The 23,787-nt window shown below is 31.4% G+C and overlaps 2 protein-coding genes across 2 annotated transcripts; one reads left to right on the forward strand and one right to left on the reverse strand.

Moving 5' to 3' along the window:
* Positions 1-321: 321 nt before the first annotated feature.
* LOC125077340 (DNA excision repair protein ERCC-5) lies at positions 322-5,640 on the reverse strand. The gene is made up of 7 exons (XM_047689261.1): positions 5,217-5,640; positions 4,953-5,128; positions 4,657-4,862; positions 4,382-4,577; positions 2,519-4,316; positions 1,225-1,514; positions 322-1,115 (listed from the first exon to the last, which is right to left on the reverse strand). Exons 1-7 carry the CDS (start codon positions 5,302-5,304, stop codon positions 459-461), a joined length of 3,411 nt encoding a protein of 1,136 aa, XP_047545217.1. The 5' UTR covers positions 5,305-5,640; the 3' UTR covers positions 322-458.
* A 30-nt stretch (positions 5,641-5,670) lies between these two features.
* On the forward strand, positions 5,671-15,747 carry LOC125077343 (suppressor of hairless protein). Its single transcript, XM_047689263.1, has 4 exons — positions 5,671-7,138; positions 7,618-7,862; positions 12,738-12,963; positions 13,878-15,747. Exons 1-4 carry the CDS (start codon positions 6,287-6,289, stop codon positions 14,040-14,042), a joined length of 1,488 nt encoding a protein of 495 aa, XP_047545219.1. The 5' UTR covers positions 5,671-6,286; the 3' UTR covers positions 14,043-15,747.
* Positions 15,748-23,787: the final 8,040 nt, after the last annotated feature.

Genomic DNA, 23,787 nt, shown 5'->3' on the forward strand with positions numbered 1-23,787 from the left:
TATTTAATAAATATTTGTGTTAGCAAAGTTTATTGCACTTCAATGTGTTGCGGTATTGTTACAGTCTTTGGTTTTTATACTACACTTTGTATATTATGTGATATGTCCCTTTTTAACTATAAATAAATTTAAAAATTTGTAATTACAGATCAATGTTATACGGATTTTATGTTCATACTAAAAGTATTAATTGATGTTATCTTTTTGTGATGAGTTGCTGTATTTTGAGTGTTAAATAACATTTTCATTAAAGTTTAGCTGTATATGTTTCAAACTGTGCTTTATAACTTCAAAACAGTTGAATGTAAACAATAAATTGACTATTTTATAAACTTATTTTATTTTAACAAAGTACACAATTTGCAATTCACAGCCACAAAATATATTAAGAACACGTCTAACAGAGTTAAAAACTACATCATATATTAGTTTTATAATTAAATAATTTAGTTAAGATATTAATCACTGTCACTTTCGGACAACTCCGCCTTTTCTTTAGGTGCGGGAAGTTTTCTTCTAGTAGTCTTCTTTCTTTTATCAATTTTAGTTTTTCGAAACAATTCTATAGCCTTCATTTTATTTTGCAATAAACTTTGTTTATCTTTTTCTCTTTGCGGTATGATTTCCTGATATCGATCTGTTTTAGGAACAGTTACATCAATTTTATTCTCAGTTACATTAGATGTGGATGCTTTAACAATTTCATGTATATTTTTCAGTTCATCTTCATTTTTGCTTCTTTTAGCTTTAGACAAAGCATTTGTGTTGGTACTTTTTTTACCCTTCCGCTTGAGTTTTACATTATTTTCTGTTTCTTCATTATTAACTTGCACTTGGCATGGTGCCATTTTTTGTACTGCAGCTTTAACTCTCTTACTCATTTGATCCTCTAATGTTTCTACATCTATTTTTCTTTTGAAATAATCATGAACAGTTTTCTGTGTTTTTCTCTCAAGTAACCTCTTTAATACTGGTTTTATAATTTCATCTAGCTTATTTTGTGACCATCCAAACTTAGCCTTTGTGTAATCCCTTAATATGGTGATATCAATCTCACCCCATGTAAACTTATCTTCACTTTTTTCAACATTTGGCTCTAAGTATGCCTGAACCACCTTAAATAAATGAAATAATATTAAATAACAAACAACAAACATAAATAGATGTAAATAATTTTAACAGGATAGCATCTAAAAATTAAAAAAATATATACATAAAACTCACTCTCACACTAGGAAAATCATCAGCAAGGCTCACATTTTTTAACTTTTTCTTTAAATTTACATTATCGGTTCGTTTTCCTGCTTTCACCCATTTTTTAAAGTCTTGTAAGCCAGTGACAATCTCTTGATAAAGTGCCTGTTTATTGGAACATTCACTGAGTAACTTTTTTTTGTTGAAAGGGAATGAAGCTAGTATCTCTAGTGCAGTAACTGGACCAACCCCAGCTACTCCTGTTGTATAATCACTTCCAACTAATAGCGCTAACAGTATTAACTGCTCTCGAGTTAAATCTGAAATAATTCTAAAATTAATCTCAATAATAGCAACATTAAATAAGTATATACCAAATACGCAGTGGGCATATAATTAGAATCCCCAAGTACAACTTAAAAAGGTAAAGGATACTTTACATTATGTTAGGTTAAGAAATTATTTATTCGGTCAATACGGAAATTAAGATCGCCGATTATTTCGTTTTAAAAAAGTAGTTAACCTTATAAAAATTATAAACTACATGTACCATTGGACAAGATAACTAGTAAAGTTCTGACTAGATACACTATAATATATGTGGACATACAATTCGTTTTACTAAGGCAGACCCTTTAAAGGTTCAAATGTAATTTGAAAAGAAAATTTTTGTCAAGATGACTGACAAAATAAAAATGCAAAACCAGTACGAAATACTTTCTATTAAAGTACTACTTCTTTATAAAAGAAATGGTATCAAGTATTCTAGTTAGTAACAGTTAAAACCAGTGGATATATTTTCTGAGGGGACTAAAATCAATTGGCATCAAAATTCTAATAACAAATGACATGCGACACGCATGTGGTTATTACCGAGTAATTATTATTATCACTTATCAAGTGGATGTATCTATCAAGTGGAGTTATCGAGGAATAATCCACATGTTTCGAAAAGACAATTCTCGTCATCTTAGCGTTCATTATAAAATTATTTGCGATTTAACTAATACATTTATTTATTATGTATTTGTTAATATATACATAACAATATTTATTTTCACTTTACAGCATTGTTTTTTTGACGTATTTATATAGTTGTGACTTTTGTCTATAATTTTATTGGTTGTCCAATGTAATACATGGTATTCTTATTTAATGAAATAAATCAATTATCACAAAAACCCTTGTATATTTCTAAACCTAACAAAAATATGTCATAGTGCAGATATATTACAGATAAATAGAAATCAATCATGTCAAACATTTATTATTAAGTAAACTGTACTACAATTTTTTGTAATATAGGCTTTACATATATACTTACTAAAAGACTTTTCAATCCTCTCACTTAAATACTGAAGAACATGTTTCTTTTGATTGAAGAAATTTTTATAAACTGTTTGGCCCCCAAATAACCATATATCACTATCATCTGTTATTGTACCATCAGTAAGTTTCACATTTTCTAGAAAAGCACATTGTGCTTCTGCTTCCATAGGTGCAACAATGTATGGAATACCAAAAACTTGAAGCAGTTCTTGTGCTTCTTTGGTTATTTCTGCAGTAATATTTCGACCTATTCGGTCTAAACGTCCTTTTTCTTGAAGTAGTTCCTCTTCCTCAATTTCAATTTCAGTCACCATGGAGTTGAGGTTTTCTGTTGATATATTTTCTTTTACAGGTACATTTGTTTTTTTAATCGATTCATTAATTCTGGTTTCAGGTATTGTAGTTTTATTATCGTTTTTATCAACAGTTGTTTTATTAAAAACAACTGCACCTGAATCACTTTTTTCAATAATACTAGTAGTTTTTTTATTATCTTTATTTTTGTCATAAGGTTCTGGTTGGATTGGATGGGGGGGTACTTTATTTATTTCTATTGCTTTTAATTTTTCTTCATTATTCTTGTTAGTACATTCATTTGATATGTTTTTTGTTTCATTGAATTCAGAAAATTTGCCCATGTTTGTAGTATTTAACACCTTTTCATTTTCTCTATCAAAAATATCTGCAAAAATATCATTTTCTATTTTTTCTCCCATATTAAGAGTCAGTTCTATAGTTGGTTTATTTGGTTTTTGATCATTATCAGATACTTCTTCAAATTCATCTTCACTGGAACTTGATAATTCATGATCATCTTTTTCTATAGGAAATTTAAATTTCTTTGTTTCTGACGCATCATCTAAGCTATCTTCAAGTGATATAACTTGGTTCTCAGAGTTTTCAACAAGTATCACTGAAGCTTGGGTGTCATTCATTACATTGTCCTCAATTTTAAATTTTTCAGTGTTTGTTGAATTTAAGGGAGACCTATTGTTGCTGGCTAATTCAACTTCATTAATATTTTCAGCAATTGTAGTTTCTAATTTTAAATGTTTACAACTCTTCACTTTGTTGTCTATTTCATCTCCTTCATCACTAGACATTAATGATATGTTGTCCTCAATAATTGTTTTCTCTTGTTCAAGTTCCTCTATTATTTTATTGATATTATTCTCTTTTGATTTAATTTTAGGTTTTTGTTTAGGAGCAACTAAATTATCTATGGCTTTATGTGTAAAGTCACTATACTGCTTTATATAAGCTTTTGCTGATGACATATCTGGCTGTCCGAAACCATCACATTCATCATCACTGTAATCAGAATCTGATAAGAATGATGTCCATGATTCATCAGTTTTAGATGCACAGACACTAGTTTCACTCTCATCCATACATTCTAATGACATTTGAATAGCTTTTTGCAGATCATCTTCTAATTCATCATGCTTTGGTGATTTATTTTCCTGATTTTCTGAAGAACTACCAGGTTTACTTGTGTCTGATTGAGTTGTCTGTGCAGAGCCACCAGGTTCACTTGTTTCTGTTTTTTTAATGGCATCAATTTCTCTTTTCTTGGCATCAGCTAAAGCTTGTTGAACATTACTTATAAATAAATATCTAGTTGTATTATTAGAAGCTATACGACGACTGGGCAAACTTTCGATTTTTGTATCAATGCCTTCTTCATTAAGTAGTGACTCTAATTCATTTAAAGACATACATCCATCACCCATTTCCTTTTCTGTTTCCTCCAGACATTCTTGCAATTTCCTTCTTTTCAGTAATCTTTCCAGCTACAACAAAATTCTAGTCAGAAATCTATTTTTATATAGTAATAGGATAATTTTAATGTACTAACTTGAAAATTAGAGAAGTTATCACTTTTCTTTGGTAAAATGTGAAGTTTCCCCCATGAATTCATTTTTCTCGTTTCTTTTAGTTCCACAAGTAAGTCATATTTCTCTTTTAAGGGCATGTTCTTGATATTTTCAGATTCAAGATCAACTGTGTGTAAATCTACACTGGAAGTGCTTGTACTTTGTTCATCTTCTGATCTGAAAATTATTTATGTTACTTTCTTATATTTTCATATCTAAAAATTTTTTTTTTGTTGATTTTAAAATATTTACATACTCTGATTCAGATTCTATTTCCTTTTCCGGTAATGCCGGTAATTTGAATAAGTCATCATTATTTTCCACTTGTTTATTTTTCTTTGGTGAAATTTGTTTTCCAAGTAAGCTATTGATTGCTGTTCTTTTGCCTAAAAGAAGTGCTAATTCACGTTTTAATCTTTCAGATTGAGAATTATACTTTGATTTGTTGTCTTGTCTTTTGGCCTAAAAGTAAAATTAATCATAATATTAAGTCAATAACTTAAACAATGTAGATTTTATTCTTAACATGATGTAAAAAGATGAGGAACTTACAATTGTTTCTTTTTTTAAATCTGGAAAACCTCCATCAAAAACAAAAACAGGTTTAACTCGGAAGTATAGTAATTTGCAAAGTCGTTGGAAGAGACCCATAAGATGAGCATTGGCAACTGGAGCTCCTTTTGCATCTTGATATCCTTTCACCATCTGATGCAACCATATTGAAATATCTGTGTGTATAAATAAATCAAGTCATGCCAAACTTAACAATAATATGATATATAATATTTTATTTACTTATATATATATATAACCTACCCACGGCCAAGACTTTGTTTTCAAGTGTCTCTACTGGCACCGGTTTGCCGGCAGGCTCAATGAGACGCCAGAGTCCAGTGACTCCCATATCGCGTGCGATTAAATTCTCGAACTGATTTTTTGTTTAACTAATCTATATAACAGTATACATAACAAAGGTCGTTTCCCACGAGATCTCCGGTCAATCGTCGGTCTCTTCCTCACACATTGCAACCTTTTCGCTCCGTGAACTCAACTTATTTATCACACACACAACAACAATACGAAATGATGCCTGCTACTGGCGCATGCATTCGTAAGTGTTCGGTTCACTACATACAATATCAAATGTTTTACTACACCGCGACGCCCACTCTTTCCCACACTTTATTTTCTCACGCCCCATGCGTAACCCCACATCCTATGACCGGCAGCCTGTCAGTCGACTTGACTCGACGTGCCGAAGCCGACCGTGTTACTCGATTTTATTCGCGCGTGTGTAATCGACAACACGCTTGCACATCACTCTGTGTCTATGGCTCTCCTTGACAGTTCATATTTTTAGCGTTGTCGTATCGTATTTATACTCGAATAAACATAAGTTTTAATAAACTTTTCATAAGTAAAATCAAACTCGTTATACCCTAAATAATTATTAGATGACAAGAATGCAGTATATATATTTAATAATAAAACGCAATTCAAGAAACATTATATGGACTATCTGAAAATTCTACCAACGAACAGGTGTTATTGAATGACTGTGTGTTAGAGTTCCCATCGTAATTATTTATTTATGGTGATGTGAATAATACAAGTGTATTGATCGATCCAAATACGGAAAAACTCAAGTGTGTTAAGCCCTAAAATATACAAATAGAAAAAGTGTCAAAGTATATAAACAGGCTCAAACTTTGTCTCGACAAGAAAGACGCTAACAACTTCAGGATTTTGTTTACACGATGTTTTTTGGTTCTAAACTAATATTCTATCAACAAAGATAAGGATTCAAAAGAGGCACAATGTGCAGATGTTATCACAGTTTATACATTATAATGTTTAAATCAAGGTGAGAGTACGCCGTGGCGAGCATGCCTCACCAGTACGGCGCGGGCGCGGGTGGTATGGGCGGGGGTCCACCGTCGCCGCCGCCGCAACACGGCGCGCTGTACCCGCGCTACGCCGCCGCCGCGGGCCCCGGCGCCGGCGCCTACCGCCCTGAAGAGCGTCGATTGACACGCGAAGCCATGGAACGATACCTTCGCGACCGCTCTGATATGGTCGTAGTCATTTTACATGCAAAAGTTGCTCAAAAATCTTATGGAAATGAGAAGCGTTTTTTCTGCCCTCCACCATGTATATATTTATTTGGTGATGGCTGGCGGCTTCGGCGTGAGCGTATGTTACGGGAAGGTGAGACTGAGCAGGCATCTCAGTTGTGTGCATTTATTGGTATTGGTAACTCTGACCAAGATATGCAACAGCTGGACCTAAATAATGGCAAGCAATACTGTGCTGCAAAGACATTGTACATATCAGACTCAGACAAACGTAAACATTTCATGCTATCCGTTAAAATGTTTTATGGTAATGGTCACGATATTGGTATTTTTAATAGTAAAAGAATAAAAGTGATATCAAAACCATCGAAAAAGAAACAATCACTAAAAAATGCTGATCTGTGTATTGCTAGTGGAACCAAGGTAGCTCTATTTAATAGACTAAGATCACAAACTGTATCAACAAGGTATCTGCATGTTGAAAATGGAAATTTCCATGCATCCTCTACCCAATGGGGGGCATTTACGATTCATTTGCTCGATGACAATGAAAGTGAGTCAGAGGAGTTTGCAGTGAGGGATGGATATGTTCACTATGGTTCTACTGTGAAACTTGTATGTTCGGTGACAGGGATGGCTTTACCTAGACTTATTATTCGTAAGGTAATTCACAGGTTCTCTTTCAAAGTATATTATGGAACTATATTTAAAAAAAAATATTTCGGCATTCATTTATACAATTGCAAAAACGATTTTCTGATTTAAAAATTAGTAAATATTCTGAGAAAATAAAATTAAGCAATATTTTTCCTTTATGTATAAATTATTTTTAAAAAAAGAAAATCAACTATTACATGATTTTTAAAAATACCACACTACTCCTTTTTTTGTTAGTTATTTAAACCAATATTTTGTTAGCTAAAAAGAACAAAAAATAATTAAAAAATTTAACAAGCAGATTTATCAATATTTATAGTAATGTTTAAAAATAAAGAGATTGTTTAAACAGCTTTTATATAAACATTTTTAATGTTTAAATTCAATTTAAATGCTTATAATTACAATCAATCCAAGGATGCTATTATTTTCTTTATATTTTGACAAGAAGTATACCTGAGCTCACATAACTCACTTCTCATCAGGTTGACAAACAAATGGCTCTTCTAGAAGCAGATGACCCTGTGTCACAGCTACATAAATGTGCCTTCTACATGAAGGATACAGAACGCATGTATCTGTGTCTTTCTCAAGAGAGAATCATACAGTTCCAAGCTACTCCATGTCCAAAAGAGCCAAATAAAGAGATGATAAATGACGGAGCCTGTTGGACAATTATATCCACGGATAAGGCAGAATACCAGTTTTACGAAGGAATGGGTCCAGTGAGGTAAATTATTTGTAATTTATTTTAGATGTAATGATTGCCAAACAATAATATGACTAAATATGTGTTTCACAGACAAATGTGCACTGTACGGTTGATATTTACAATTGCATAAACAATATCACTATATAGTCATATTAATATAGTCTATATTTTTACATATGCGTAGAACAAAAAAAGAACAATCATAAGAAATTATTTTATTAAATAAAAACACCGACCATGTGCGTTTCGAACTTGCGCACCAACTAAGTGAACTACTTAAAAAATCCCGTCAGTCCAGACTCTACGCCTCTTTGACGACCTCCGTGGTCGAGTAGTGTGTACACCGGTTTTCATGGGTACGCCACTCCGAGGTCCTGGGTTCGATTCCCGGCCGAGTCGATGTAGAAAAAGTTAATTAGTTTTCTATGTTGTCTTGGGTCTGAGTATATATAGTGCCGTCGTTACTTCTGATTTTCCATAACACAAGTGCTTTAGCTACTTACATTGGGATCAGAGTAATGTATGTGATGTTGTCCAATATTTATTTATTTATTTATTCCCAAAGTACTTGTTTCGTATTACCGTGATCGTACATTTACGTTATTGGGAAACCGCTTTTTGTCAATTGATTTATTATACAGTACTAGCCATCCGTCCCTACTTCACACGGGTATAAACGTATAGACATATATATAATTCTTAAATTGAAGATCTACATATACATATATAAAAATATTTAAAAGAAAAATATCTGTTTTTTCGGCTAGGAAAGTTGAAATTCTCGGCGTTTCTCTACTATTATATGCATGTATAATACATACAAACCTTCAATCAGTTCGTTTATTCAAAAACCGCATTTAATTCGTTGAGTAGTTGAAAAGATCTAAGCGTACAGACGGCGGAAGCGATTTTATATTACACGATGTCCTTACTATAATAAAGTTTGATGTATATATTCGTTTTCTAAGTAATTATGATAATAAATAAACTTGTAAAATATGAAGGACGTAAATAGTTTCTCATAATAATAATGGAATTATGTCCATCGGGCTTCCTGGTCCTTCGTGTTCCTTCTGGGTAGTCCTAATAAAATCCTTACCAGTTTGACAGCAATTCTTTGCATGTATGAATTTTCCATTTTGCAAATTCAACACGTATGCGATTCTTTAATAAATTATCCATGTAAGATACCACTTAATAAATGTAACGCATAATACTATTGTGTACAAAATTATGTATGTTGTAGCCAACTAGTTTAATTAGCCTGTTTAATAAACCGCCTAGCCATCTTACTAAACGTCGTTATGTTGAAGAGCAAATTTCCCTATAATATAAACGGAAAATGTATTTTCTGAATGTCATTCAGACCGCTGATTGAAGGGCGCCGCATTGTAAAAAGGCTACGGTGTTAATCGAATGGTTTATTCAGATAATTGGCTGTTTCATATACATAATTATTTAATAAATAAACGTTATTTTAACGCAGATTATATGAATAAAAAAGAGTATTACTAGAACAGAGTTACTTATCAGTTCTTTTTTTTAGAATCAATTTCCGAATAATATCATTTCATTGCATCCGGTAGCATTACATTGATATTTTTATTATATAAGGCGGAGGTGCAATTTGTCCATCTGATGTTAAGAGGTCACCACCGGCCATAGACATTGGCGCTCTAAGAAATATTAACTATTGTATATATTGCCAATGAACTACCAACCTTGGGAGCTAAGATATTACTTCCCTTGTGGGTGACTGGCACTGGCTCAATCTTCGTTCAAACTGGAACAAAACAATCCTAAGTATTGTTATTTGGCGGTAGAATATCTGATGAACGGATGGTACTACTCTAACGCGCTTGCATAAAGCCGTTGGTAATGTGCCTCATATCTCTGGTCGTGCCGGATATATAAAAAATGTATATTACTTTAACTGTTTGGCACTGAAACGAAAAAGTGAGCCCATGTCAATATAAGCAATAAGAATTAACATTTCACATACTAGGGCCATGGTTGTTCAAAGTGTAAGAGTTAATTTTTAACTCAGATTCCAAGTTTACAAACGCTTCGGTTAATTATACTAACTAGTGCGAATAAGGTGAAAAGTAAAAAAGGCAAGAGATGTTATAATGCAGACGTATGTGCAAAAATATATTCTCACGCTCATTCTGTGAGACTGCAATTCGTCATGTTTAGAGATAGTACCGACGGCTTTACATTCTTTAATTTAATTGCACTCCCTGGGGCAGACGGGGTGAAAGTGAACTGACTGAATTCCGATTACGGCGACCAATCTCAAGGATTGTCTCAAGCACTGTAGATATTATAGTGCAGGGAATGCTCAGTTTTTTTAGCTCAGCTTTTCTCTTTTATTCTTTGGGACGGCATCAGTAATTTCATAAGCACTTGTGTGTAGCAATACTAATATCCACAGATGTTCATAACAAAACTCGAAAACATTATTAGCCTTTAAGTACTTTGGATCTGCTGTCAAATAAGCTATTAGACCAACGAGGCTGGCAGGCTGATAGTTTTGTATAGTTAACGATATATCTTTATGTCAACAATGTGGTCGATAAAACACCAGTGAATGAATGTAATTAATATTTTATTGTTTTTTATAGTTGAAGATGTAATAATATTTAGAAAATGTCACAAAACGTAAAATTAAAGTGTTTAGCTAAAATAAAATAAAAAATAAAACTTTGAATATTAATGTTTAAAAGAAGACATGAAAATTATGCTATTGCAGTCGCAAAATTAGTAAAAATGTAAAAACTTGTCTTTGGTATGTTAACTAGTGACTTAAAAAAAAGCGTTGTACATCCCTAAATTATAAATATTATTAATATAACAAAGAAACATTAAGTTCAAATCGAAACATATAATTTTAACTTATTAATAAATATTGATGTTCGTTTACGTGTTTATCAACCTATGATAATGTAGTAATACTTTCTCAAACGACATAAATTCTATGAATTGACACACGGTAATCACCGCAGGGAGTACAAACATTTGAACTAGCACACAATCGCGTTACTGTTGAGTGACTGTAATGATATCTAATGATGAGAACAAGGGGCGGGATGCTAGGCCCCGACGTGTTAAACTGGGGGTCTTAACAATATACTTCTATTACAATTCTATTTTAGTTAGAAGTTATTTGTATCTTGTAAGCTTTCTGTCATCGGATTTTTGAAAATATATATAAAGAAATAACATTACTTTCTACTTTTTAGATACGGCCTGCTACCGGCAAAATTGATAATGCCTAAAATTCCGCAATTTGTTTTATAGGAACTAATAGTTTTAAAAGTATCCCAAGTTACATTTTTATTTAGAAATAATAAAAACTTAACTTTATTAAAGTCTATATATTTTATTGGGTAATCTCTGTTGTGGTCTACAAATTCAATTTTCATAGTGTTATGTGTATATTTGGTCACATCTGTCGTAAAAGTACACAGGACGACAACAAGTGTAACTCAGGCTAGGTATATAATGAGAGCTACGTGTGATCTGTTACGAAAATATAGCTACCCTTTTGTGTTTATAATTTATTACCAACCGTCGAGTTAGCGTAAGTGGCATCGCCATTCTAATAAGATTTAAATAAGTAACAAATATCTAAATACTATATGTGATACCAAACTTGAATCATATTCTTGTGTATCCAATCGTTTGTTATTCTTTTTTATAATCGGATTGGATAAGTCGGTTTAATTTAACAAAAATTGAATCTTAAATATTATAATAACAAAATATTATTATATATTATTTACATTATAAAACAATCTTATTAGAAATACTGATGTATACGTATTATTCTAGAAATATGTTCCCTATTCTATTCCGATCCAATATTCCTTATAATAAAATAAAACCTCAGCTTAATCGTAACTGAGAGACTATATTCCGATCCAACTTCGACCCAACTGTAACGGGATCGTTATGTTAGTAGAATAGGAAAACAGTCGAACGGCGACTAAAACGTTTCGATTCGATTGCGATACATGATAAATTATTAGAATTGACACTCTGACAGAATGTTGGAATAAGATCTTAACATTCTCCTTAGAGTAATAGGCCTGTAACTGTGCGTCAGATTGTAAATGCTTGGGACATTTATATATTCATTTTATAGTATCGTTTTGTCGTTATTGGTTTAATATCTACGCTTATTTTGTATGCACTGTTTTTGTTAGTTTAAAATTTTAATATTTAATTTAAAAAAAGTGGTGTTTTTAATTTAATATTTTATGTAAATACATATAGTGTGATACAAAAGGCATCAGTCGTTGTATTTTTGATTATTTAATTTTTGCCAATAAGTTGCTTTTACGAATCAATATCATTCCATGGTCGATTATATGATTACTATTTCATAACAGATTAATTATTTAAAATACCGTTAATTACTAGTTCGACTCAAGTAGAGTACGAGTTAAAACGTCTACATCGATACAATATGAATATTTAATTAGAATCGATATGTCTTGTACGATTGACATGGCATTCATATACAAAGTATTTGACATCGTTTTTTTTACTTAAGAGTTTTGAAGGTTCTATGGCGTAAGTTCTTATTAAAATAAAATCTTGTTTGATTGGACGACAATTTAAATCAAACAAAATTATTATTAACGAAAAGTTGGTAGCTAACTAGCTTATTTTTTAATTTTTTGAATAAGGTACTACATATTTATTTAGCGGTTACGCGTAAAACTTATGTTAGCAATGGGAACGATCGTCTAAGGGTCGAGATCGAATCTGTGATTTCAACATTGCTAGACGGTCCATTTAGCGTTCGGTTATCGATTATATCGATTTATATGATTTCGATGAAAAGAAACTTAATTATATTTATTAACATTTATTTTATTCCACCAGGTCACCCGTAACACCAGTTCCGTTGGTCCACTCGCTGAACCTTAACGGTGGTGGTGACGTTGCGATGTTAGAGTTAGCTGGAGATAATTTCACACCATCATTGCAAGTCTGGTTCGGAGATGTGGAGGCGGAGACCATGTACCGTTGCGCTGAGTCCATGCTGTGTGTCGTACCGGACATCTCGCAGTTTAGGGGACAGTGGCTCTGGGTTCGACAGCCTACACAGGTGAGGCAATTTTTATATTAATCTGACGTAACGAAGGTTTAAAGATGATGTATAGTTCAATGATGTTCGAATTCAAGAAAAACTAGTTAATACTAAGGATATATTATAGTGCATAAATGTGTCCGTATGCGTTTACATAAGCCAAGTACAGACGAAGGACCAACGGCTTTTCGTGATTTCCGAAGCACGCGACTGTAAACGCACACAACTTTCAATCCATATAGTATTACTTAGAATTTCTTGTCAGACAATGAATGATTTTTATTGGCTAGGGTCACCGGTTAAAATTTGTATACACCAACCAGGCTGTTGGATTTTCTGTCTTACAATTGAGTGCTTAAAATCCCTTTTTAGACTATTAAAAACAAATAAAATCTACTGTCTATTCCTATCGAACAAAGAATAAAAATAAACAAACCTTAGATTTACGTATTCCTTGCAATTTGCTAATAGATCTGCTATAGTGTGAACTACGAGCAGTTCTTGTCTAATATATCTTTATTTTTAATACAACTGTACTACTTAACTACTGCTACTTTTATGCACTTTACTTTTACTTCCAAATCTCTGATAACAGATTCGTCGATCTTCTAAACGGCATTTTTTTGCAAATCCATAATAAATATCAAAGATTATTCAAACTCTCGACCCATGATATCGCGTCTATTCGATGTCAAATGTTGTTTATTTGACTTTTGTACTCCAGGGGAGTAAGCTATATGATATTCATTATGCGAAAAAATGGCGCTTGGAATGAGTTTAGTGGAATACAATTGTACTATAAATAAAGATATGTATTATATATAATATGTGAACCTCATATTTTTTACATGTACTTATTTGTTTATTGAACTCGACTATGCCTTATTTCCTGAGAACATGATAATGAAATTATTCAGAATACTTCATTCCAGGTGCCCGTGTCACTGGTGAGGAACGACGGCATCATCTACGCGACGGGGCTGACGTTCACGTACACGCCGGAGCCCGGGCCGCGGCCCACGTGCCCGCCCGTCGATGACGTCATGCGGCCCGACGCCTGGCACGACGCGCACCGCCTGCCCGACGCGCTGCAGTAGCCGAACGCCACCCGCCACTCCGCCGCCGACTCGCGTACATGCGGCCGACATTAACTCGAATATTAATATTTTAATACTCTCGAAAGGAATCACTATGAAACACAAACGTTTGGAATTTATTTTGTCATCGGATTAACGACAAATTATTAATAATCGAGTTAATGAGCTGATCCATTGTTGGTAGGATTTCTCTCACTTAAAGACCAAAGACGTGGACTTCGGCGAATTTAAACGAATTGAGAATAGTGGTATAGCGATGCTTATAAGTTTCGATAGTGCCTGTACAGTAGCATGTTCCTCGACGACCGCTCTATTTGATTTCACAGAAACATAGCGAGTTCTTTGATTTTGACTTCTATTTGTACATGGAAAGCAATATTAGTCATAATACGTACCCTTTCTCATTTAAAAGAAATATTACTCTTATACAATAAGGTTGTTTTTTAAGTGAAAGAAGCAGGTCGCTCGAACATGTTACAATCGTCATCGAAATATTTATAAACGAACTGCTTGATTGTTTGATTTTGATTAAGATTTTGTAAAATACAAAGTGTGCCTAAAATAATTAAGTAGATATTGAATATGTATGCCGAGATTATAACACCAAAATGCTATTAGGTTACGGTAGCAATTTTATGATATGCTTTGTGAAATATGTCACTATTTTTTAATTTAATTGTATAATTTTATGTGGCCACGACCGAATGTTTTTATTCAAAAGCAATTGTTTCACTGTGACCAGAGTCTTATTATGAATGTTTATTTCTATTGAAATGTAATAAATTAATTACAGGCATAGGGTAGTTCCTAAGCAGGCGTCGTATTTGCGCCATTTTGAAAAAATATATTAATAAGAGATCTCTCTGCTCTTGAATTTATTTCTTCGGGGCCAAATAGCTGTAAAATCCATGACGAGTCATTGTGTTTATTATATTGCTATTAAGTATCCGTAGATTTATGTGTTTTGGAAATTGGACTTTAAGTCATATCTGAAAAGATCGGTGATTCGTTTGAACGTTGGATTATTCAAAAGGCAACTACAATATTTGGGAGCTATTCAATAAATACGGTAATAGATTATAGATTATGTAAAATACGTAAAAATTATCAAAGATTTATTTTAATCGAGTTTGTAAACTTTCAAAGAATTTATTCGTTTCTACCTAATCACCTCACTGACGACGGAAGATGATTGTTCATCCACCGTCACTGTATGTATGTACATTACTATTACAGGCAATCTAATGAACAAAGTAGATAAGTAGCTAGACGTAGCACATTTTATAATTTTAGTAAAACAGAACGTTTGAAATTATATTTATTTTATTGCGAATCCTTTGTACAATTGTTTGGTGAAATTTGATGTGTATATTAAAAAGTGTGATTTCGAACATTCCACATGGAAAGTGTAATAAGTACAAAAGAATATGATATTTTTATATAAAAAAAAAATAATAAATAAAGAAAAAATAAACGAAATTGTTTTATGAAATCGGTAGTGACAGTATTACAAGGAATTAGTATTAGACGCGATAAAGAATTACGCCGTCAATTTATATGGAATAAGCGATATCTCAGTTGGAAAACTGTTCGTGCATTATTATCATTTTACATTTGGTATGTCTCCATGTTTCAGAATCATGTTTAAGAATTTCCTGTTTTAAAATCATGTAATTACAATAATGTGATATTATGAAAGAGTAATTGATTCTAAAACGTGAATATTTTAGTAAAACTGAATTTAAATAACACATATCTTTTATTGCTTCTACCTCAAATTTAAATTATAAACGATCCATTAAAATTTAAGTCAATTACACAACTATAGTTTTTATGAATCTGATTAAAATTAATTCATCTTTAATTTGGAGTTATAGTCATATTATTGTAACATTTAAGCTAATTGACAGATAACATGGGTTATAATATTATTTGAAATGTAATATTTCTTTTTTCGAATATTCTCTATAGAGGTTCTATAAAAACAATGCAAAATTAAAAATGAAGTATAAACGCATTTAACTTTGTTCGTCTCTCAATCCAATTACAAAGTCATAAAAAGTATTTCCCACAAGGTTGCTTAAATGTCTTAAAAGTCATATTAATTCGAATTAACAAGAGTCAAGTGTAATTAGCTGATTATGAATCAGAGTCGATCGAGGAATCAGAGCTGTGGGAACGTCTTCAGAACATCTTCACATGAACGCTCGGCAGCAAAGTTAGCACGAGGTAAGTTTGATTTAGCTCTTATATTGTGTGCAATAAGAGCTACGATAACGTGGCCTGTGTCGCCGTCGTACACTTCCCCTATTCGGTTCCGCACCGCTGGGCCTGACCTCAGATAATCATCACAAGTTTATCGTCACACACTATTGTTTGCGGAGATTCATAAAGAAATCCGAATCATAATAATATACATAACGTATTAATGTTACATTTTTAAAGGTTAATTAATTTTCACTTTACATTTTCGTAAAGGTCAGATCGTATCGATTTACTTATATGATTTTTAAATTGATCAACTTCATTTAAATTATACCAAAGATTTATTCCACGTTTATGTCCAAAAACCTATTTTCGAATTATTAAAAAAATATATATATTCAAGAATGTATGAATAATTAATTTAAAATATCATAATAAATTATTATTGTTATCTATGGTTTCGATAACGCTTATCGCTGCGGTTAGTATTATTTCATCAAATTTTATGGGAATCCTGTAAATTTAAATAAATAAATACTTTTTTGTTACCCGAGCACATAGAAGAAGGATAGTTGTCATGTAGTATATATATAAATAAATGTATATACGTATGAATGTATAATACCTATTTCTTAGGCACGCTTTGTGCACTACGCCGTAAAGGCATTAATAGATTTTAGCATAAGTGTTGTTAAGCCGTTTCATCTCGCATCATACCATCTATACACATAATATATAATTATAAGTCCGATTGATTTGAAATTTAGCATAATAAATTCTTTCGCTTACTAGAATAGAATATTAAGGATTTTGTTTGAGTTTTACCAGTACGAAGCCGGATATATAGATAAAATAAAAATATAACATGAATGTTACAATTACACGTTCATTTCTTATTACGAAACAAACATAAAAAAGATTTTAAAAATAAAATTAACAAGAAAAACTATAACAGCAGAAAATTAAAAAAAAATATATACTAAATAAGGATGTATTGATTATCTGCTTTCATTGTCGTTTGGAAGGAAGTTAATTGATATTTATGAATTTTATGAACAAGAGTAAAAACTAAATTTAAGTAGTAACGTAAAATAGTGGCTCTGCTATTTATGTATATAAAAAATAAGTGGACACATTTTTTATCAATGTCGATTGCATATATTAATATTATAGAGTCAAGAGATAGCGATTGCTCTTTGTAAATATAAAAATCGATCCGGTCTAGATAAGAGGGTACTGCGTAAGTTAATCAAATAAACTAGTATAGGTAACTATAAATATTATTTTAAATGTGATACTCACATGGCCAAAATCTTTATAGACATATTTGAAACTTTTGATATCATTGTACCTACGCTACAGTTAACATTTTTTGCACGAATGCAATTTAATTTAAATTTTCAACTTAAAAATATGTTGTGTAGTTCATGTTCCTGTTACACGGGTTCACCCTTTCAAATCGAAATACAACAATGCTAAGTATCGGTGTATGGTGGTAGAATATTTGATGAGTGGGTGGTACTTACCCAGACGGGCTTGCACTAAGCCCTACCACCAATACTGTTTGTGGCTAAGATTTATGCTTTCTATCTACTGGGTCTTCTTGGTTAGTTTAGTAAATAACTAATACTGAGCCCAGTAGCCATAAGATGAATTGAAATGAATAATATTGAAATGATATGAAAGAAGGGATGGTCTGGCACAGGCATTAAAACATGTAAATGGTATCAAAATATAATAATGGAAAGTTTTTGACAGAAAAAAAAAATCAGTTAGAATATTTAAAATGATCATTAAATTTACTAAATATACAATACTGATCGAGATAAGTTATACTTACTAATATAAAATAAATAAAACTAAATTATATTCTACTTCATTAATCGACCTACGTATTGAAGTATTTGGTAAATTTTTAAATTTTGATTTGGACTAAACAAAAAAAACATTTTATATATGTTTATTTTAATCTAATGAGCAGTACGATTCTGTAAGAACTCACTTCGTATCTCACTCGTGAGATGTTGACAAACGACTCAGAGCATTTTGATAAATATTATCAGTCGATGTCGCATTTCATATTCTGAAATTTGTCGCTCGTGTTCTGCGATCCGTTTCGATTTTCTTGCAATCGATGCCGAGACTGGTCGCGTGTTAATACATTCGGATTAAGAGACATTTTAAAAGAACATTTTAAGTATTTCTTTGATGTCGTCACGATATAAAACAAAACAAATAACCAACATGTTACTAATAATAATATAATGACGTACGAACATGCGATGAGTGACGAAATCACTTGACAATACAAAATTATATGCTCAAGTAAATAGAAATAATTTAATGAGTGTAAACATGCAAGCGTTCAGAATGTTTTAATCCAAATGGACTTTCCATATCCTGTTTTAATGTTTAATTAACCATCTTACTAATAATCATTATTCATTTCCTTCCTTTTTTTATTATAATGTTTCTACGGGCTAAATTATAGGGATAAAAAACGTAGTATTCGTTACGTTATTCCCATGCAGAATAACGTATTTCTATTTAAGTATATTATATACATAGTTTATGACCTAATTGCTTCTGTGAAAATTTATTACTACTAAGATTCTTACCGGTTCTTTTTAATAAAATGTATATCCACGTTTTATTTTATTTTTATTATATTTTAATTTAATCCCATAAGCGATACTGTGAATGTGCTTGTACATATTACATTTTGATGTCAAATGTCAAAAAATAAATACGATTGAGTTTTTGCCTGATCCTCTCTAAATACGGTTTCCCTTAACACTTACAACACCATCGCCTTGTGTTATCAAAGGTCTAACGAATTTGTTCGCAATAAACGAATAGCACCAAAAAGCGGCTCGTGATGAAGTTAAATTGACTACATACAATTTTATGAAACGATCGGTTGACAATTTTAAACAATACATTTATTTTACTTTCAAAAGTTAAGATACTAAATAAATTTCTGTAATTATTATAACAACAACATATTTTTGTTATATTACAAAGTAAGTTATTTCAGCTGCTAAGTTGACTGTGTATGTTATAAAATACATAAAATACATATACGTTATAAAATACATTGACGTTTTAGCTACTTTATTATGAGCAAAGCAAGAACTTTGCAATGGTGTACTACTAGCATATATATTTTTTACTAAGACGATGTGGTGCAAATATTTCTTACGCGTCTAATATTGAGGAAATCTGATGAAAATTTTGTTTGAAAGATTAGATGAATCAATATCATTTGACCTCTTTTTACAAAAAAGGGGACAATAATTGACCATTTAAAATATTAAATATTATTCGTTATCTCAGCCTTTAATTTGTTCCTTGTGCTTCTTGCTCTGATACCTCAAAAACCGGGAGACATCATCACAAAGTATTTATATTTGGCGCTAAAATAACCGATAAATATGTGGTACCCATCCAAGCTAGCCTTCCTGCTAGCTCGTCCTTTCGCCAGTAAAACACACACACATGTTATTTGTCAATGTGTAAGAAATATAAAAAAAAAATTTGATCTAGCCATTTTAAACTTTTATTGCAATTTAAAAACTGGTCTATGCTTATCTAAATGAACAATAATATTTTACTAAAATATAACAATAGCTAAAATAAATGGTTTAATAATAACCTGAAATATTTTCCCACGTAGTTACCTTAATTTTTTAATCCGTAATTGTTACAAGTTGTTAGTTTCTCGAAACTTCCATTACAGATATACATAATGATAAAAATATATTTACCAACCCAATGTCGTATTACTTTTTGTGGCGCAAATGAATCATTCGAGAAATCTTAAAAAAAACGTCAAATTATATTTACTGTGGCTACTATTGTCTGGTTATTTATTTGGTAAAACTTGGAGTTAGGGCTTTGTGCAAGCTCGTCTAGGTAGCCCACTCATCATATATTCTACCGCCAGTAATACTGACGATGGTCGTGTTGCGGTTTGAAAGGTGAGTGAGCAGTGAGACTACAGGTGGTGCATTGGCAATTCAAGAAATTTAAAATTTCTTACGGGACCAATGTCTATTGGTAGTGGTGTCTGCCCGTCTGCCTAACAATGTGACCAAAAATACAATTCAATAGAAAAGATAATAAATTTGATCTAAGTATATTTAGGCGATGAAGTCCTTTAATCAGCAACATAATTGACGAACATCGACTGTGCCTTTCCTAGTATGAACATTATCAGTACTAATAAAAATTACAAATGCACAAAAAAAGGTGTGACAAAGGTTGTTTCGTCCTTCATGCAGGAACACATAAACTGTTTGTAGATTTTTTTTTTTCAAATTTACGACGTTCTAGCGATATATGTAGTAGAGTTGGATCTTAATTCGCTACGTCTATTCATGTCATTCTCATACACTTTAGGGTATTTATCGAATTCTAGTTCTTAGTTTAATTGAAAATCGAATTTTGTTAAGTAAAATGAATAATTTTCAGCTTCTAAACATAAATGTGAAACATATTATTATCTTAAAGCTTCTATTCATTTACCTGACAGAATAATAGCTTATTGGTGGAGGCAAAATTATAATATAAGGTATACTTAACGTAAAAACCATGTGATATCAACAATTGAAAGAGATCCGCCATAGACATTCAAAGTGAAAAAAGTTCCGTTTTAATCGTCGCCGCTCAATAAAATTGCGATCATTAATGACGTTTCAAAGAAACTGTGACGCAATGACAACGCCTATTCATTTACTTCATTGATGCAAAAAATGCATTGTTCTCTGAAAAAATCTGCATTGTCTTGAAGAAATTGAAAACTAACATCCTGTTTCTTGGATCCTGGTATTTGAGGATCTACTTTCTTAGTGTACTCTTTGGTGCTAAAAGATGCTGCCTCCGTTGCCATTTCGGAGACCCGGAACAGTTAGTGGTCATTTACCTGCTACTAATTAATCGCAACGATTATATCTAAGAGGGGGCTGTGAGAAAGCAATGTGCTCACAATTGAATCATTGTCTATGGTTTTTACATTCGGTCTGATGTACGAGTATGAAAGCAAGATATGCAGAGTGTGGGAAAAGTTCAGTTGTGCTCGTGTTTTCCAACATGTCATCTGCCGTGGGAACTTATAATTTTATTGAGTTACTATGGGTTAATAAAACGGTAATCTTTTTTAATTTAATGTAGAATGGTAAAATAATGTATCATGTCTAATTTCGTAAATTCAATTTTTGAGAAAACCTTAGAAATATAACGCAGCTTAAGTTCAGAACTATAGAGGGTTATTAGTAATTTAACGTTTTTGGTTGGTTGGTTGATTATTAGTAATTCCCGTTAAGAATAGAGTGAGGATAGTTTTAACCCCCATATGCATGTTGTAAAAGTGAATCATTTTTGAGTTATCAAGTTCTTCAGCTTTTCAAAATAAGTCAAAATACAATTTTCAAAAATTTATTTTTAAAAAAGTACTTATCAATTTAAATCTCATAATTTCTTCTGATTTATAAAAATGATTAAACACTGGTTATTTATCAATATTAAAACAATAATGATCAGCCCATATTTAAAAATGCGAGACGGAAAACGATATTATTACAATTGGTTTTTTATTTTTTCCACAAAAATGTTTTGAAAACAAAAAATATAGTTATGAAACTTACCTTGCAGATTATTTTAAAAACATTATCGCTTTATTAGATTTCCAAAAATTTATAACAACTCTGAACTTATTTAAAAACAACCGAAAAAAAGTCATTTCGCATCGTATTTGATGCATTTGTAACGTCACTAACATACTTCGAATTACCTACAACCTTTATATTAATCATCTGAAACATTCCATTTAGACTTTTCTGAAAATGATGTAGTTTAAGGAAGTGTATAAATATGTGTTTTTCATTGATTAAAAATTTTCGCTTTAAAACCACTACCTACCAAATGTTAACCAATATAAAAAATAAAATAGATAAACAAGTTTTAATAAAAAAAACTCCTAAACAATCGACTCGATTTATAATATATTTATTTGTTATTTTCAATAACCACTTAAATTGTATTAATAGTATCCAAGTTTACCCTTCTTAAACCTATGAAAAAATGTATTCTAAAGTTTTATTATTGTTAACTACATTAAACAAAATATTTAGATTAGAATTATATTTAGGAACCATACACTTCTAACTCTTCAAATGTTGTATTTTCTGCGTCGAAGGGAAAATCTTTAAAAATCTGGGATATCATTTTAATCACTATAAACATATATTAGTTTATATTAGTTATACAAGTTTGATACTATTTATATCGATTATATAAATAGTATCAAACTTTCAGATGATAACGTTGCTATCTGAGAGAAAAATTACCAAGTTTGAATCTTTTGAATGAAATCTAAGTATTTACGTATCAGTCACAATTAAATAATATAACTAAGACACACTTTTAATTAAGCGTAGGGTTTTCGCGATATAATACGGATATGGAAGTGATTTTTCTGTCAAGATTATCTTTCTATGAGGCCATTAAGTCTGTTTCCTTCATAGCTGAACAAAAGATAATTGTTATACAAGTAATTATCTAGGTATTATGCTGAACACTACGGCTAGTCCTCTCTTTGTATCCGTGGTATAATTTATTAGCAATAAAAATAATACGAATGCATATATATAGCTATTTATTTTGGTTGAGTTTAAATAATATAAATCTTTTGTGAAATTATTTAAAAATTGGGTATTATTTATGACAAAGATGTCATTCACTGAACATAGGAAAAAATAAAAACTAAAAAAGTTATTTCGCAATAAGAAAAGAAAGATATTCCGCATTAAATAAGATCATTTGATTCATAAGTAGATTCAATATCAAAAGTATCTGATTTTTTGTCATCGAGTCTCGGGAGACATTAAAAGACTTGACATTTTTAAGAAACTTTTCATTTAAACAGAAGGACCATTAATATACGTTCAGCTTGAGATTCGCAGAAAAGTATGATTGGTCGAGTTGATTGACATTAGGGGCGACGCAGCTATTACAAGGTGATCGGCCCGAAAATTGAACATTTAAAATGTGAAATCAAAAACAAAATTGGTCTAAACACTCATATTCTGATGTTAGATAAATGACTTCCTGCTGCTTGCGACAATGGAGGCATCATTATTCTTCGAGACTCGAGAATGGAGCGCTGCCGTGGGAGTCTCTCACGACTTTATTGCGGATATATATTTTTTGTTTGGTCTAATTAACACTTTTTGTAATCGCCCGCTTTTACTTTAATTGTTCTGTACCCAAAATAAGACTCGATTAAAATTGACTTCTCAAAGCCAAATTCATGTTACCACGATTCGCTGAAACACCATTGCGGACTGAACTGTTAGTCAAGTTAATTTAGCAGATAGAATGTTTCAAACGATATTAATTTATAATGCCTTTTCTGACATATGTCTTTATTTTTGTGTTTATATATTTTTTTAATTAAGTTATTTTAAAAAATAAATAGATGTTAGTATTAAACTATAAATATATTCTCATTTAATTATCGGGGGTAAATAAAAGGCAGACA

This window comes from Vanessa atalanta, chromosome 3 (genome assembly GCF_905147765.1).
Source record: "Vanessa atalanta chromosome 3, ilVanAtal1.2, whole genome shotgun sequence".
Lineage (NCBI taxonomy): Eukaryota > Metazoa > Arthropoda > Insecta > Lepidoptera > Nymphalidae > Vanessa > Vanessa atalanta.